Raw genomic sequence first — 18413 nt, 5'->3', positions numbered from 1 at the left:
GTGAGGGGACTTTTCAGTGACTTTTCTGTCTTCTTCTAAAGCAGGGGTCAGCAACCTGCGGCTCCAGAGCCGCATGTGGCTCTACAGCCTCTTTATTGTGGCTCCCTTTGCGATGCTTGAATATTTTTAACACCCGAGTGGGGAAAATGCACGTCTTTTGTAATGAGTTTTAAAAAATCCAACTTTGTCTGAGACCATGAATGCATCCTGAGTGAGTTCTGACTGCTATCCAGTTCAGTACATGAAGAAAAACAAGTAATACTTACCTACAAATCTAAAAAATAAATTTGAGATAATTTAAAAACAGCAGCATGGGAACTTGTTTTTACGTTTACAGTAGTTTACACATACATTTATGTAAGTTTATCTCCAAAACTAGCAAGAGTACTCCAACTCGTCTTTTCTTATCTGAACTACTTTGATACCCCCAAATTCCCTCCAATGTTGTTTTAAACATACTATATGTTTTGCGGCTCCAGGCTATTTTTCTTCAGTGGGCATTGGGTAAAATGGCTCTTTTCATAGTAAAGGTTGCCGACCCCTGTTCTAAAGCATAGATCGGGGGTCTCAAACACGTGGCCCGTGGGCCAAATGTGGCCCGCAGGACACTAGTTTGAGGCCCCCGCCTTGATATGAATGTTTAATGTTAGTGCGGCCCCGTGCAAGTTTGATATGGATGCTGTATGGTATCATGTACCCAGAAAAAATTATTACGTTTGATTAATGTTCATGTTAAAGGTTAAATAACTGTTAATAGTTATCCTCCCTACCCGTGTGGAAGTGGTAAGTTTTTGGCTATTTAAGTTGAAAGGAAATAACTTGAAGGCTACCGTTTAGGTCGCTAGCTCTCTAGTTTGCGAGTTAGCATGTGTCTCAAGACCCTGCAGTTGCGCAATATGTTGTAAATAAAAAGAGTATAAATGTGACTATAGTCGTGTTTTGTCATGTCTACAGGGCTCTAATAATGCTTTGTTCATTTTAATCTGAAAAAAATCATTTGTCTACCCACCAAGTTTTTATTATTTGCCGTTTTATTATTATTACTGATTGATTGATTTTCTTTATTCTTGATTTGTTTATTTATTTTTCATCTTATTTTGTGTAGAAAAATAAAAAGTAAGATATTTGAGAACAGTGGAATGTTTTATCAGAGCTTTTCTTGTAGAAAATCGGAACCAAAGCGAAGTTTTTTAAATTTTTTTGTTTTTTGTTTTTTTTTTTGGGAAACCTGACGCGGCCCAGTCTCACCCAGACCCGAGCTCCAGTGGCCCCCCAAGTAAATTGAGTTTGAGACCCCTGGCGTAGATCATTTCAAATAAGCCCTTTGGATACAAGAGAACCTGCAGCCAATTTGACACAGCTCTCAAAGCGTGAAATTACAACTGTGGGATCTGTCCTGAAATGCTTCGCCACCCAAAATCATTTTGCCGCATAGAGTTATAGACTTAAACTTATCTACGGTTCATACAGACTTGAATGTGTCCATGAAAAGACTCTTCCTTGTCAGACTGCCATTATAAGACTTATTATAAATGATATATTGTTCTTTTCACTCCATATGGTGACATAATATGGCCGGATTTAATACAACGTACACTGGAACCGTAAAACTTAGAGGTTGTCATCATTATCATGTGATATTAGAGTTGTGTGAGTATCTAAAGAATGAATTCTACACTGGTGTTTTGCTTTTTCTTTGGCTTTTATGTGATGCCACTGCAGAAGGGTACCAGTGATAGCAAAACAAAAAGATGCGCCGATAACCATAGAAAGAGATTACTATAACATAGGAAAGCATCTCGCTGCTCAGTACATTTAAATTTGATAAACATGAATTAAGTACACAAAGCAAATGCTAATGTAGTTAGCATGTAGCGTTAAACATAATAGCTAACATCCAAAGCATCAAAACATTCAGACAAGCTTACCAATAAATGATGTTGTACTTTGGAGGTAGCGCTGTAGATCTAGCTACAGTACGTGTGTTTTTATTTGCATGTTGCCATGGCGACGTGTGTGTTCAAGACTCTCGCTCTGACAACAGAGGACCAGTTAAGAAGTCTCTCAGGAGTTTCTGCACTTGAGCGGCTTGGGGGCCCTTGGTGGCGGCCGGAATCACGAGATCCGGGTCCAGAGCCAAGTTGAGGGTCTTTCTGGGTCTGAAGTCAGCTGAGCGGACCTGGGCGGTGTGGAGATCCTCGATGGCGCTGGACAGCCAGATGAGTCTCTTCAGGGTCTGGATGTTACGTCCACGGTCGTGCATGAGCTGGTGCTCAGTGACAGATCTGCGACTGGAGACACGATGTATATATAATATATATAGAATCCCGAGGTTCAGGGAAGTATGGTGGCCCTCAAGGGTCAGAAAGACTTGGTTGGACTATGGTTATTTGTCTATATGTGCCCTGTGTTTGGCTGGTCACCAGTCCAGGGTGTACCCCGCCTCTTACCTGAAGACAGCTGGGATAGGCTCCAGCATGCCCACGACCCTCGTGAGAATAAACGCTATACAAAATGGATGGATGCATGTTTTTCCATACTGTATAAGAACATTGCTGAAGGTATTAAAAAAAACTAGTCACCTCTGGTTTTGTTCACAAAGTCCTGTTGGAAAGACCACCAGAAACATGATGAAGAGATACGGAACGTGCGTGTGGGACATCTGCATCTTCTGTGACCAAAAGACAAAAAAAAAAATACAAAAATAATTATAATAATAGCAGCCTCATAAGTTGAACGCTTTAAAAGCCTCAACAACAGGCTTTTTAAGTAATAGCTGAAAAAAATTATATTATTATTATTATATATATAATTAAATCAAGCATTTAAAAGGAAAAAAGGGATGGAAAATAAAGTGATTTTTGTGTTTATTTGACTTTTTTATATTAAATTTTTATAAATATAAATATTTTTATATATATTTATTTTTTTTTATTTTTTTTATTTTTTAAATATTTATACTTTTATATATATTATATTTTTATATATAGCATCCAACAAGGCATCAGTGATGATAATCACCAGAAGTAAAAAGTAGAAATACCTTATTGTTAAAAACGGTACTCGGGTAAAGAACATTACTGTTTTGCTACTATATTATTTATAAATATTTTTATTTTAATATATTTTTATATTTATATATATATATTATATTTTTATATATAACATCCAACAAGGCATCAGTGATGATAATCACCAGAAGCAAAAAGTAGAAATACCTTATTGTCAAAAACGGTACTCAGGTAAAGAACATTACTGTTTTGCTACTATATTATATATAAATATTTTAATATTTTAATCTATTTTTTATATTTATATATATATTATATTTTTATATATACCATCCAACAAGGTATCAGTGATGATAATCACCAGAAGTAAAAAGTAGAAATACCTTATTGTCAAAAACGCTACTCAGATAAAGAACATTACTGTTTTGCTACTATATTATATATAAATATTTTAATATTTTAATCTGTTTTTTATATTTATATATATATTATATTTTTATATATAGCATCCAACAAGGTATCAGTGATGATAATCACCAGAAGCAAAAAGTAGAAATACCTTATTGTCAAAAACGATACTCAGGTAAAGAACATTACTGTTTTGCTACTATATTATATATAAATATTTTAATATTTTAATCTATTTTTTATATTTATATATATATTATATTTTTATATATAACATCCAACAAGGCATCAGTGATGATAATCAACAAAAGTAAAAAGTAAAAAGACCTTATTGTCAAAAACGGCACTCAAGTAAAGAACATTACTATTTTGCTACTAAGTACAATATTACGTCTTTCTACACTTAATTATGCTAATAATAATAATAATAATAATAATAATACTCCTTAAAACAGGACCTGTACAGTATACTGGAAGTTCGGATGGTACTCACATGGTCCCGGATGGTGACAGGAGCTTGTTTGATGATCAGTCACGAAAATGACTTCACATTCGACCTCCAGACCTTTTATAATGCCCCCTGAAACACACACACACACATATATACACACACATATACACACACACACATACACGGCACTTGATCTGCTCATCAAACATACGTCATCATCATCATCCTCATTTGGCTGACACGTGACCTCACATGATCTTTTCCAGGTTGCTTTTTGTCTTCATTGAATGAGAAAATGTTTGTGGTGGCGGAGGAGCTTCATGCATCCTCTGATGTCATTTCTATAATCAGGGCTTGAATAAAAGAGGATCATATTCCATCATATTCCATCATATTCCATCATATTCCATTCAGGGATGATCGTTTTGCTATTTTCTTCTCTAATCCTTTGCCGGGGTGACAAAGAGGAGTTTTGGCACTGGCGGCTGCAGACATACAATGAGTGGAAGTTTGCTTCATGTGTAGTTGAGATGTTTGCAGCCTGGAGCTCCTCAACATCCTCCGTGACCACCCTCCACCCTCCACCCTCACCCCCCACCCTACACCCCCATCACCCTCTATCTCTAATGAAGCTGACCAAAGTGGAGTCTGTGGTTGGTGTGCAGTTGTCTTGACAACACCATCCGGACCGGGTTTCTCTCTCTGAGGAATGTAGGCCGCGGTCGGAGGCTGGTGGGCGGCGAGCGAGGAGAAGTGATTTGGTTCACTGTAGAGAGAGAGAGAGAGAGAGAGAGAGAGAGAGAGAGAGATAAAGAGAGAGAGTGTGAAGAAAGTGAAAGAAAATGCAGATGAGGGCGAGAGGAAGCCAATAAAAAGAGGAGAATGATAGAGTGAGTATCTAAGCTTCAAACATTCAATGCGCCGCTGACATTGTGGAGGCAGCCGTGGAAAAAGCGGCTCAAGAATGCGGCATGTGGCCACAGGTTTGATACCCTGGGCGACAAAGCGCAAGGCCCATCCATCCATCCGTCCGTCACAAATAATGGAGGCTCAAATGGAGGCTTTTCTGAGGTAGCTTCACAAGGGAATAAAGCAGGAAGTTAAACAGCCAATACTCACTTCTCTTTTTCTGTTGTGTCAGTCAGGAATTGAACGACCATGACAAGAAGTCAACTAGCAGGAATTGTAACTCACTGCTGCCCCTGCAGGATAAAAGTAATATTACAACACATGTTCTAATTCATTCTATTTATACCTTCACATTATTTACTTTATCTGTTCATTATTATGTGTTTTTTTGTGTCGTTTGTGTATTTTAGTAAAGTCTCATGACAGGAGGTCACCCACTGACCTCCACGGAAGTCACAGGGTTAATCTGAAGGAAGATTAAAGGTTATGCTGCTTGATTTGTTGCCAGATGGGAGATTTTCTTAAGTGTTAAAGGGGTGATAAATGAGATGGAGAAAGAAAGAAGTCAAATTAAATGCTGACAGAAAACAGTGCTTTTTAGTCACATAAAAAACACATAAATATATTTAAATTTTGACAGTGTAAAATCTAAAATCTAAAACAATTAGAGTTAAGGCAGTGTTTTTCAACCATTGTCGCGGTGAAATCGTCAGGTGTGCCGTGAGGAATGATCTTTTATCACCTAAAAACATAAAAAAAAACATTTATTAATAATTTTCTGCAAATATTATGTCATTGCCGAGTATTAGTGGTGTAAAGACTGGCAGAGCAATGTAATATTTGTCCGTGTGGCAACACGTAGCTGATTGCTTCGTTCCTCCAATAGATTTAGTGATGCACGTGATGCAAAGTGACGCACGAGGTCGTGGTGACAGTCATATCGAAGTTTTTTAAAAAGAATTACAAATGATTAAATATACTGTACAGAGTGTCATTTTGTAACATTTGTAAGATTTTCTCAATGTAACAAACGTGCCGTGCCTTAAAAAAGGTTGAAAAACACCGAGTTAAGGGATTATTTTTGTTAATGTGAAAGCCGTCATTTGAAATCATCCCCATGCAAAGCTGGCTGTGACCACATGATGGCAGTAAAAGACATTATTTCATATCGCAACGCATACAATAACCATTGAAACTTAATCGATTAATACAGTTCCACCACAGCAAGTCATACCACACTTTTCAATATCCATATTTGTCAGCATGGAATCAATAGAAGCGTCCAACCCCTCCAAGAATCAAAATGGTACTGCCCGTCAGGTCATCCAGGAAGTAGCCTGTTGCTTTGGTGTGTGGCCTTGATTGTCATTCGTGAATGATGCCTTCACTGACTTGATGAAAAATGTAAAAAAAAAAAAACACAAGTGGACAATTCTATTTCAAATTCCAATGGCTTTATTTTATGTATAGATTTGTATATATTTATATATATATTTATATATTATACATAGACATATGTAACAACTTGATTATCATCTTTTGTTCAGCGCTAAGTTCAAACAACATGACACTAAGAAGAGCAAGGCATTCCACATCATCATATCTACAAGAGCAAAGAAAACATGTCTGCGTGTGCGTGTGTGCGTGTGTGTGCAAACATGTCTTCCACACGGCAATGGACCGCGAGGAGTGTGGTCGGACACTGGATGAAGACGACGATGGCAGGGAAGGAAGCCAAGGAAGCGCTGCGGTAGAACGGGACGATCGTGTTGCATAGATTGAAGCCAACGGGAAGTGGTCAAAAATAAACAGGAAGTGGTCAAACATACACAGGAAGTGAGAAGGAGAGACACACACAGGAAGAAGGAAACGTTCAACTGGCGCTATCCAATAGGTGACGGGATTACTAAGAAGTTGTTTTGTACACAAATGATTACAATCATACTATCATTACTCGTGTCGTCTACCACTATGTCTTCCTCCGTAGGATGTTCTTGTCACAAAATGAGTGGATTCCAAGCGAAATTCAGGTAATTTGTCACATAATCTTCCTGTTAAGTACAACTTTGTCATACAACTAAAACAAACACTGGCATGCTCGGCCATGTTTTTTTTGACTTCCTGGCTAGCTAACGGCTACCTGTCTAACAAAGTCATTATTTGTGTAACATTGGTTATGTTTTTATAGATAATCAACGTTTTACCCATATAGTACCCTCGGGTAATATATTTGGAAAATCTCATTGCAAAAATATAAATGAGACACATGTGCTAGTGTTAGCCTAGCTTAGTATAATGACTAGCTATGCTAGCATAAACAACCTCGAGAGTTTACATGCGAGTTCCACAAAAAAAACTGACACATACAAAAAAACGTTTTCCTCCTAAGATTCTACACAGCAAATGGGGGGAAAAACAACAATAAAAATATAATTTGGCAAATATTTTAATGAGTATTAAGAATTTTCAGTGCTCTTTCAGGCAACCATTCCTTGTATTAATTCACCCTCTCAAATGTTGATTTGTCTGGGAAGTAAAGTGAATATTTGACACAAATGATTGCTTTTGTTGGGAATACGTTTTGACTAAATCTTTCCGATCCTGACTCGCAGCTCTGATGGACACGGTGACGTTTAAGCACATCAGCCATGACGTCACCTGACATGGCTGCCCAACATCAACCTTCTACGTGACGGGATGCGGCGGAGAATGAGAATGCGCCATGAGAAGGAGGAGGTATGAGGGAATGGGAATGAGCCATCCATCAGACGTCACAGTTTGAAATGTCCTTGGAAGGGATTGTTGTGTGAAAACAACAAGTCAACATTTGGGAAGTTCCATTCCGTACTAAAACATGCAGAACACGACATTGAACACGTACACTCGACAGTTAGTTTTATCCAAATGCAGTTGCTCTTTTTTGTATGTTTTTTTTTTCCCTTGGTTTTTGGTACAGAGTGGCTTGAGGCGACACAGAACACGACGCAACCAATCGCACCAGGTCGGACATATTGCTTTAAAACCACCAACTTTTGGATATATGTCATGCATGCCACATAGATGATTATGTCTTACAAAAATAACACCAACGCTTATTGTGTTTCATAATATTCACAGAAAACAAAACTTGTTTCAGTCTTTTTTGTCATCAACTCCATATATATCAATCTATTTAAATCTAATATATTTATATAGACACTGTACAGTGGAACCTCCAGAAGTTGTACAATCTGAAGTTTAGCCAAAAAAGTTGGAAGATTTGCTCTTGATGTACCGCCAGACGTCAACTCAGGAATTTTTTTGTTTTTCTTTGGATTAAAAAAATAATAATAAAAATAACGCCACTGCTGATTTGTACCAGTGATTTGTAATAATAACCATAGAAAATGATGATCTGTAAACGGTCACAGTTTGACACTGGAACAGATGAACTTCCCGAGGTTCCACCGTATTAGATCTAAATATATGGATATAAGGTCATCATCGGAATATAAAGTGGCTGGGAGTTCTGTCAAATTCCAAGCGGACATGTCTCTTAAGTCTCTCTCCAAAGAAGATCCCACGGCAGGAAGCTGCTCTGAGAAAGGCAGGAAGTCAAATGGCGGGATCATTCGCAACTTTCCTCTCCATGAAACAAAAAAAAACAAAAAAAACACGGATGTCCCGGGAACTAAAAATCAAGTCTGTGTCTGAGCCTGAATCCTGATGGTGAACAGCATCAAGCAACATGAAAGTGAGGGCAACCAGTCCAACACAAGGACGAGACCACCGCAACAAATGGGTGCGCTTGATTTGGGGGTACGGGTGGAGGGTGGAAGGAAGAAAAGAAACCGAAAAAGACTTTGGCAGAACGTTTTTAAAGCTAAGATGGCTCATGATGAGCTGGCTGCCCTCCCATCAGACACTATTTACACGTACGACTGCACAGGAAGAGGATGTGATGTCACTTTGAAAAGTCCTCATATCCAGTGAGGTCCCGTCGCTTGCCACGCCTCCTTATGGAGTCATGATGCGGTTTGGAGGTTCAGAGTTCAGACACATTCCAGCAAATAATGGCTTCCTCCAAACTCATCCATGATTATTGATCCACTTTGTCATTCCTGACTCCTCCTCCTCAGCCGTGACAGCAGCCAATCGGAGCGCTAAGCCAAAAAAAAGATGCTTCCGTCAACAAGGAGAGGAGGAAGTGGGAGCGAGACGGACATATTCCCATTCCACGATCATCACTTTGTGTGTGTGTGTGTGTGAAGAGGGCGTTTTTTTTTTTACGTTCGAGTGCGTTCCAATTGAAAATAGCGTAAACAAGTCACTTACAGGTTTGTGAGCCCTAAAGTCAGGTAACCATGGCGACACACGTGGCATCGATATTTAAGAGAGCGCGAAAAAAGACGCTGGACTGATCTCATTCATGGAACGCTCGGCAACGCCTATACATCATATATTCTCCAAAATATTAAAAAGTACTGAATATAAAAATACAGAAGAATTGTAAAAAAATGAGCAACACATTGAAATTGATATGAAAAACCATGCAAGAAAGTTTCCCCATTCCGTAGCAAGATTGGAGGAAAGCTAAGGGAATGACGGGAAGTGGTGGGATGACGCTTCATGTAAACATCGTAGAGGTCCTTTGAGACTCTTTCGGCAGTGACGACGGAGGGTTTTGCTCCCTGCTGTTTTTTTTTTGTTTGTTTTTTGTTTTTTTTGGTTGTGTGTGGAACCAAGAACCAATGGGGGGCGGGGCTTGGTGCCGTGAAAGTTTAAAGGAAAAGCCATCTGAGAGAAGAATGGAGTAGAATATGGCTCTGAGTTACATAGAAAAAAGCTGGTCAGAAGAAGCTTTCACACAAATATGGCAAGAGGCTTCCCTGACGCACTTTTAGTTACAGGAAGTCATGACCGGACAGAACGGGGCTGCATCCACAGCGTGATGACGTCACTGACAGCCGACTGAGTCCACAGTTTGACAAAAGGCGGGAGAGAAAAAAAAAAAACAAAACACACAAAGATGGCCGACTCGTGTCCACACAGCCATCAACTTCCGGTCTGCTTGAGGTCAAAGTAAAACTCGAACTAGTCCTCCAAAGCTAGCAAAGCTTCAAGGAGCGATGCTAGCATGCTAGCTGATGTACGAGACAAGCAATCAATGCTAGCAATTCCGCTTTTCTACTCCAGAAGGCGCTAAAGCTCATCTTGTAAACATCAAACCCGAGCAAACCGGAAGCGAGAGGCGGCGCGAGCACGCAGACGACCAACTGAACAGAATCCCCAAATATTCATCATTCCGAAGTTATCATGTGACGCAACACCAGTGAGACAGAACATGCATCCGAGCAGCGATGTGGAAAAGAAGCCCACCGTCGGCTTCGGGTGAGGGGGCCCGGTTAGAAGCGAGCAGGAAGCGAGGCCTCTGTTGGACGCCGCCATGTTAGATATTTTAGAGTAAACATTCAGTCCTTCCACATGCAGCACAGCAGCGCAAAAGAAAAAGCAGGACATAAAAGACACCTTAAGGGAAGAACATTTTTTTTTTAAGTTCCACCTTAAAGACTGTAGTGTCACACTCACGAGACAGTCGTAGTATCGTAGTATCAACATTTGTTACAGGATAAAAAAAAAAAACTGAGGGGAAAAATGGGTTTACATTTTTGCATTTGTCTTTAAAAAAAAAAAAAAAACCTTAGGAGTGGTCATGTGACCTGGCTGTTTAGGGGGTTAGCGGAAGCATATGTACACGACAATCATCGCTCTTTTTTTTGTCAAGTCCAGTGCCGTTTTTTTTTCTTTTTTCCCAGAAGGAAGCAAGTAGAGAAAACGACATGCTGCTGCAAAACCTGCAAAAGGCGTTTTCACAAGGATCGGCTGCGAAAAAAAGAATAGATACAAATAAAAACAACAACCCGTGAACGGGAGAATTCCACTGTGGAGGCTTCGCCCTCTGCTGATGAACGTGTGTGTGTGTGATGGCGGCGGGGTGGGTTCAGTCTGCGTGGGGCGAGGACTTACAGGCCAAATGAGGCTGTATGACAAAGACAACATGGTGTGGAGGACGAATGGAGGGTGTGACGCTGAGGAGGAGGAGGAGGAGCTCAAATGGATAACTTGCTCATGCGTCCCCCGCTCCAGAGGAGGCGCTGGGAAGGGATTCGATCTCGTCTCCGGTCTCCTCGATGGGGGGGATGCGAGCCTCCTCCTCGGACAGGGGGACGAACTCGGGATGGGCCATGAAGCTGTGGATGGAGCTACGCGACTCTGGACTCTGCAGCCCCTCGTACAGGGAGCTACGGAACGCGTTGACCACCTTAATCTGCAAGGAGGACACAGGGGAGACATTAGGAGGCGACACTGAGCACTTTTTTTTTTTTTTTTGGAAGAAAGTGATACAGGCAGATGATGATAAATTACCCAAACACATCAAAATATCACAACTAATGTCAACACAACAGTGGAAGTGCAACAATACACGCATGCAGTCACGAATGACAGGATGTCCTTGCGTCAAAATAAAATCCAGAGTCCAGGGAATATGGCGGCGCTACAAACCCAAATTAAAAGATTCTTTTAGCCAAACACAAGCCTGAAATAAAGTTGATATTGATATAGGTTATCATACCCTGGACTGGTGGCCAGCCAACCACAGGGCACATATAGACAAACAACCATTCACACTCACATTCATACCTATGGACAATTTGGAGTCGCTAATTAACCTAGCATGTTTTTCGAATGTGGGAGGAAACCGGAGTACCCGGAAAAAACCCACGCATGCACGGGGAGAACATGCAAACTCCACACAGAGATGGCCGAGGGTGGAATTGAACTCGGGTCTCCAAGCTGTGATGCGTGCGCGCTAACCACTTTTCATGACATTTATTCATTCACTTTCTACCGCTTATCCTCACGAGGCTAGCGGTTGGTGCTGGAGCCTATCCCAGTTGTCTTTTGGGCGAGAGGCGGGGTACACCCTGGACTGGTGGCCAGCCAATCACAGGGCACATATAGACAAACAACCATTCACACTCACATTCATACCTATGGACAATTTGGAGTCGCTAATTAACCTAGCATGTTTTTGGAATGTGGGAGGAAACCGGAGTACCCGGAGAAAACCCACACATGCACGGGGAGAACATGCAAACTCCATGCAAACAGGGTGGAATCGAACTGAGGTCTCCTAGCTATGACGTCTGCGCGCTAACCACTAGACCAACATGCAACCCATCACCACGATATCACCCCCCCAAAAAAACAAGTATTGGTTTAGTTTAGTGTATGCAAACGTGTTAACAAAGGAGCATGGAGTAGGAAACTCTGAAATAGACATTTACAGTTGAGGGTAAAAAAAAACTTGTCATGCACAAGTTTCCCGTGATGGCTCAGAACCATCCAAGTTTTAATACGACCAACCTTATCACGCATTGGGAGCAGCATCCCGTGGAAAACTCCCACGGGACTGCAAAAACTCATTAGCGATAACAGAAAGGTCGCTGGGGAGTAATGTCGGGGTTTATGCGCCTCTTGAGCGCCACGAACCTCGCTATGTTATGCCTAGCTGCCACTGCATTGTGGATTAAACTGTACACATGCATAATAAAGAAGTAAAAGGGCCCGTTATTTGGTGCTGATATCGGATTAGTCGCCGTATCGATCGATACTCAAGGCTGTAATATAGACCATCTGATTTTTGCTAACATATCAGGTCAAGAACCCCGCAAAAAAAACAAACCACATCAAAGCTGTTCACTGAACATCAACGCATTAACTGTGTGTTTTGCTTTTTCTTTGTCTTTTTTTTCCCCAAAAGAAAGACGAGCGCCAACATGAGACGCTGAGAGAGACACCATACGCGTCTTCACTTGTGTACATTTTAATACTACTAACCATGCTTGGCTTCTTTTTACACTTTACACACCAAAGTACGAGGCGATATGACCATACAATGACATAATGGGTACCATAGTAACTGTCAATATACAATACAATACCATACAATACCATTGTATGGTCGTATCACCTCGTACTTCGGTGTGTAAAGTGTACAAAGAAGTCAAGCATGGTTAGCAGTATTAAAATGTACACTTTGCTAGCAAGTGAGGACGCGTATGTTGTCTCTGAGAGAGATTACATTTGAATGCATCCCATAATCAGTTCACAGTTCCACATGTCCAAAAGGAGTAGGAAGAAGCAAAGCTTATTAAATCCTACCCCTCCATCTGGTACTTTTACAATCAGTAACTGTTACATTTGTTCACTTCCTGCTTTCCTAATATCGTTTAAGTTTTTTTTTTGTTTTTTTTTCTTGTCCTGTACCGAAGTAGGAGGTGATATGACCATACAATGACATATTGACAGTTACTATGGTACCCATTATGTCATTGTATTAGGAAAGCAGGAAGTGAACAAATGTAACAGTTAATGATTGTAAAAGTACCAGATGGAGGGGTAGGATTTAATAAGCTTTGCTTCTTCCTACTCCTTTTGGACATGTGGAACTGTGAACTGATTATGTGATGCATTCAAATGTAATCTGATGCATGTTCAAATGAAATTAAACCATTACTGATGGACACAGCTTCCATTGTCATTTAGAAGCTAGAAAATAGACTCAAGTATACGCTTGTGTATTTCCCATCCTATTCCAACGAAGGAAGCCTAAAGTGGTCTCTTTGCTTCAAGTTGTCTCTTTTGATCACATTTTTGGATTTATTAGTACCAGCACACATTCTTCTCCATAATTAACAACCTTGTCATCAATTCAAAGCTCTCCATTGCTCAACCGCCGGAGACTCCTCCTGCTCAGAACAGCTAACATGCATCATGCATGCAGCCAACACACACACACACACACACACACGCGGCTATTAAACTACCAAGGACTTGCTGAGGTTGACAGCTTTAACCCGGTACAGGATTAACCCATAAAATGATCTTGGCATCTCGGAGAAAGGCAAGTCACATGAGGATTAGAAATGGAGAACAAACCATGCAGCGAGCGGTGATGGATGTTCAAACACGTTAAAGAGGGCGACAACACGGATGGGGGAAGCATAGTCATGTGATCAGGTTGTCCGCACTTGGTTTTCGAGTGTGAGATCATTAGATGCGCCTTAATATTCTACTAATATGAACGTAAATATGACTCATTATAAAAGTGTTGTTCTTTTAATCCAATTCTGTTAGTGAGTTCATATTTCGGCGTCTCTTTTCTTCCGTTAGCCTAAGCTAAGCCAACGGACATGACATCTTTAAGAGAGCGGCTTTAGCTTTAAGGCTGCTGCTTGTATGGTAAAGCATGAGCCAAATGATGTAAGTCAGGGGTCTCAAACACGCGGCCCGCGGGCCAAATGTGGCCCGCAGGACACTAGTTTGAGGCCCCCCTGCCTTGATATGAAAGTTTAATGTTAGTGCCTTCCCCGCGCAAGTTTGATATGGATGCTGTATGGTATCATGTACCCAGAAAAAATTATTACATTTGATTAATGTTCATGGTAAAGGTTAAATAACTGTTAATAGTTATCCTCCCTATCCGTGTGGAAGTGGTAAGTTTTTGGCTATTTAAGTTTAAAGGAAATAACTTGAAGGCTACCGTTTAGGTCGCTAGCTCTCTAGTTTGCGAGTTAGCATGTGTCTCAAGACCCTGCAGTTGCGCAATATGTTGTAAATAAAAAGTATAAATGTGACTATAGTCGTGTTTTGTTATGTCTACAGGGCTCTAATAATGCTTTGTTCATTTTAATCTGAAAAAAATAATTTGTCTACCCACCAACTATATGTGGTTTCTGCTCGTTCTCTGCAGCGACGTCTGATGTGACCGAGAAAAAAAAACGAATGATCTCCATGCAGACAACCTGTCACGCAGCCTTCATGCGATTAAAAAAGAGAAGGAAAAAAAGCCTCAGCGTTAGCGGGCCTCCGGAGGCCGACTCACTGCCTGCAGCGGAGGAGGAGGAAGCGGCGGCAGGGGCAAGGGCGGCCCCGGCCGAGTTGGTGAGAGAAGAGGAGGAGCTAAGCCCCACGTGGGTGGGGCTAGAGAGAGTTTTGGCGGCGGCGGCGGCGTCATTGTGCTGGCTGACGACAGACGGCTGGCGGCGCAGGGCACCGGGCACGGCCGCCTGGCCCGTCTGGAAGGTATAGACCACATCCATCTGGAGGAAGGACACAGGGTTAGAAAGCGAACACCCCAGGAAGCAAGAAAGGAAGGAAGCAAGGATTCTTTTTTAGTGAAATTAGAGGAAGTAGTTAGGAAAGCTGATTAATTTGGTTTGTGATAAAGAGAAAAGCAAAGGGATACCTGTCAACATTTGCATTTAAAAATAAAAAAATAGCCATAAACAGGAATCGGAGGAGGGTATATTGTCTGAATGAGGACAAGACAAGAATCAAACATAACAGATAATGTCGCCATTGTCACGGGATGCAAATTACAAGCTCACCAAATCTGGAGTTTCCCACCGCAATTGGTGGGTCTACCCGTTTTTTTTTTGTTTTTTTTTTTTAAACACCGACCGATAGTCCTGCAAAAAACGTATAATAACCACATAACACGTTACGACTCTATAAAAACACTAAAATGCTAAAGCTAGTTAGCATCGAGAGATGTCTTGAAGTAACCTCTTTTCTTGAGAAACTTCAGAATGTCCGGTGTCTACTTCCGGATCGGATTCGGGATCCAACACATATGACTGTATGTTGAAAAAATTTAATCGACTCCTATAAAGTTGATCGGAAGTTCTCCCGAGCATTTGGGAGTGTGACCAACTACAGCGGAGTGGGCGTGCCTGGAGGCGGGGCCGTGGGTGGAATAAATTAAAACAGACCGTATTATCAGGAAGCACAAAATCCAAAGAAATACAGCTGAATAGGTGCAGATTCTGGAAGATCTGGAAAGCTTTCCGTGCTAGTTATCAATAGGAGTCCACAAATCAATACAAAAGGCCGAAATGATGGAAGAGATAAGGGAGAACAAAGCACAAAGAACGACAACAAACATTAGTTAGCATAAGACAGAGTGTAAATGTGGAAGAAAGTCTGATAGAAGCGAGGAACGAAGGAGGACACGGAAGAGCGCACAAAGAACCTGAAAGCACTTTGAGGAAATGTGTCACTCGGAATGACTGATAAGCCGCGGACAGCGAGGTGCGTCTTGTAGCAATTATAGCTCACAGTGTAGCTAGCACGCTGGCCGTCAGGATTAAGAGGAGGACAGGAAGAGGAGCGTGGAGAGATAAGAAGCTAATTAGCTCGCAGCCTTTTTGTCGCCTACTTCCCCCCCCTCCTATCGTCCCCCAGCACCACTCCTTTCCGGGGTGGGGTTGGGGGGGGGACGATATTCCAGATATAAAGAAATGAGAGAGAAAACAGTGGCACTGTGACGGTACCTACTTTCCATTCACAGGAGGTGTCAAGGTATCAAACCCTCCATGGAGGTCCGCTGCAACACTTCCATCAACATGCTTCTATGCTATGCTATGCTATGCTATGCTATGCTATGCTATGCTATGCTATGCTATGCTATTCAACTTTGCACTAAAGCATAAATATTTTGTGACAAAAGGACCCCATAACTTTAGCTCTAGTAACTACAGTGGAACTGTCATACAAGTGTAAAAAGAAGTTAACTATCATTAATATTGATAGTTAACTTCACACTGTTCATCATTAGCCACCTCTTAATTTACTAATATGTTAATGTACTACGTTCAGACTGCTGGGTATGATGGCAAATTTGATTTTTTTTAATTTAAATAAGATTTTTATTTTTTAAGATTTAATTTTTTATGAATATATATTCATTCATTCATTCATTTTCTACCGCTTATCCTCACGTTATTATTTATTAACTGTACAGTGTTTTAATCATTTTAAAAAGGATAGCTCTTTTACATATACGTAACTAAATAAAACTAAACTAAATCAAAACTTCACATCTTGTGGCGTCCATAGTACCTGGAGAAAACCCATGCATGCACAGGGAGAACATGCAAACTCCTCACAGAGATGGCCGAGGGTGGAATTGAACCCGGGTCTCCTAGCTGTGAGGTCTGCACACTAACCACACGACCGCCGCACAGCCAGCTAATATACAACATTGGAAAAAACAAAAGAACAGAATCGTATATATCTGAAGTATCAAAAATATCGCTATTTTGATTTCAGAATCAACTTTAGAGCATGAAGAGCCGGTATCAGAAGGATATATATTACAGTATAGCATATCCGCACATTGCTAGCGTGATCTCCTTTGTGACAATTTCGAGGATTTCGTGCGGCGGTAGCCAATATTTTCTCAGCCAAACGATTAAGAATAACAAGAGCAAGAATGTTCATAGCTAAGTTGCTGCCACGTCTGTTCCAAGGCAGGAGCGGTGAGACGCTAACACACCTTTTAAAAATGATTGTCGAATTAGAAGAAGAACTGACGACATCAGCGAGTATCTTTAACCACGATGAACCACGCCTTTCCATGATTGCTTACACGAGGTGAGAAAGGCACTTCTGAAGTTCCACTGTATACTAGTTAGTCAATGAAGTTGGTTAAAATACCTGACCTCCTATTATACTGTATCTGTGAATGTGTGTGTGGCTGATGCTTCTTCTGCTGTTATTGTAGGTGTGTAGGAGTGTTAGCATTGAGGCTAATGAAGCCCATTGGGACTGAATGGGACTGCCGGTGGACATGCTAATGCTCAGTGAGTGTTAATCAATCCTGTAGGAGGAACAGCAACACACACACACATAATCTTGTCTCCTATGCTGAGTGAAGACTGAATGAAAATGCCCAATAAGCTGTTTTGCAGCAGAGTGTGAAATGAAGTGAACATGTCTTTTTACCGCCATCACTGCATTTACACAAACACACACACACACACACACGAACATCATAGACTATGCACATGAAGACACGGTCACACATCAGCAGCCTTGGTGGTCTTTGGACTCAAATACTTTACCTGCAGAAGAGTCTCAAGCTGTATAAAAAAGCTCCAGAAACTCAAAATTAACAGTCTAAAAAAACAGCTGATAAAGTCAGGCTATGTTTAAGTCCGAAACGTGGCCTTCGTACCTGGGTCTGGATGCGGTTAAGACCTCTGAACCAGAGGATCTGACCCCTCCTGAGCTCCATCTCGGCATGGTCAATCTCGTCGGCATCTTCAGTCAGCTCCTCTTCGGGGATCTCCTCCTTGGTGATGCCGTGACCTGCCTCCTTGAGGAACTTCAGGTGGTGGGTGGGGATGGCCGAGATCAGCTGAGGAGGGATGGAGACATTGTTTGTCAGTAGGGTTAAAAGAAGATGGCGTCACTTATCAGGGGGCATCATCACTTTCGTTATACCGCTCAGTTAGACTTAAAGGAAAACTGCACTTTTTGGGAATTTTTTGCCCCACAATGCCCAATTCGGATGTCAAACATGTCTTTCTCTTTTCGGCACTTTCTGTAAGACCAAAAAACAGCGAGCATGTGGGACCTAACAATGCCTCGGACCGTGTTTCTTTGTCATCCTGGTAGTGTTCTGCTGTACTGTAGCATTTTTATATCCTTGCTAAAACACATTGCTCCTGTCATTGTATTTACCCATACACATCTATTTTCTCCTTCCTTCCTTCCTTCCTTCCTTGCCTCTGACCATGTTCCTT

General features: G+C 41.2%; 2 protein-coding genes across 8 annotated transcripts in view; both read right to left on the bottom strand.

The window, feature by feature from the left end:
* Window positions 1-1704: 1704 nt before the first annotated feature.
* On the bottom strand, window positions 1705-4636 carry pth4 (parathyroid hormone 4). Of its 3 annotated transcripts, none has more exons than XM_078798534.1 (4): window positions 4508-4636; window positions 3913-3999; window positions 2583-2671; window positions 1705-2291 (listed from the first exon to the last, which is right to left on the bottom strand). In XM_078798534.1, exons 3-4 carry the CDS (start codon window positions 2666-2668, stop codon window positions 2021-2023), a joined length of 357 nt encoding a protein of 118 aa, XP_078654660.1. In that variant the 5' UTR covers window positions 2669-2671; window positions 3913-3999; window positions 4508-4636; the 3' UTR covers window positions 1705-2020. The 3 variants fall into 3 exon arrangements, with proteins under 3 accessions (XP_078654660.1, XP_078654661.1, XP_057911179.2); XM_078798535.1 differs by lacking the exon at window positions 4508-4636 and adding an exon at window positions 4123-4426; XM_058055196.2 differs by lacking the exon at window positions 4508-4636 and having other exon boundaries at window positions 3913-4426.
* Window positions 4637-8792: 4156 nt separating this feature from the next.
* LOC131106517 (plasma membrane calcium-transporting ATPase 1-like) overlaps window positions 8793-18413 on the bottom strand; it is an 89216-nt gene continuing 79595 nt past the window's right edge. For 2 of the 5 annotated variants that reach the window (XM_058055664.2, XM_058055662.2), the window contains 3 exons: window positions 17843-18025; window positions 14708-14924; window positions 10937-11086 (listed from right to left, as the gene is read on the bottom strand). In XM_058055664.2, the coding sequence (XP_057911647.2) occupies window positions 11082-11086; window positions 14708-14924; window positions 17843-18025 (405 nt within the window). In that variant the 3' untranslated portion in view covers window positions 10937-11081. Of the gene's footprint in view, window positions 11087-14707; window positions 14925-17842; window positions 18026-18413 lie in introns of all 5 variants that reach the window. The other 3 variants (XM_058055665.2, XM_058055663.2, XM_058055666.2) reach the window with 2 other exon arrangements.

The sequence above is a fragment of the Doryrhamphus excisus genome, linkage group LG18, assembly GCF_037039965.1.
Source record: "Doryrhamphus excisus strain RoL-2023G ecotype Guam linkage group LG18, RoL_Dexc_Guam_v1.1, whole genome shotgun sequence".
In the NCBI taxonomy this organism is placed as follows: domain Eukaryota; kingdom Metazoa; phylum Chordata; class Actinopteri; order Syngnathiformes; family Syngnathidae; genus Doryrhamphus; species Doryrhamphus excisus.
Note: the sequence above shows the minus strand (reverse complement) of the source record. Positions and strands in the feature narration are given on the sequence as shown.

Coding starts and splice junctions, on each gene's coding strand:
- pth4 (XM_078798534.1), bottom strand. CDS start 2,668: ATGCAGATGTCCCACACGCACGTTCCGTATCTCTTCATCATGTTTCTG. Junction 2,292..2,582: donor CTTTGTGAACAAAACCAGAG/GTGACTAGTTTT, acceptor TCGTGTCTCCAG/TCGCAGATCTGTCACTGAGC.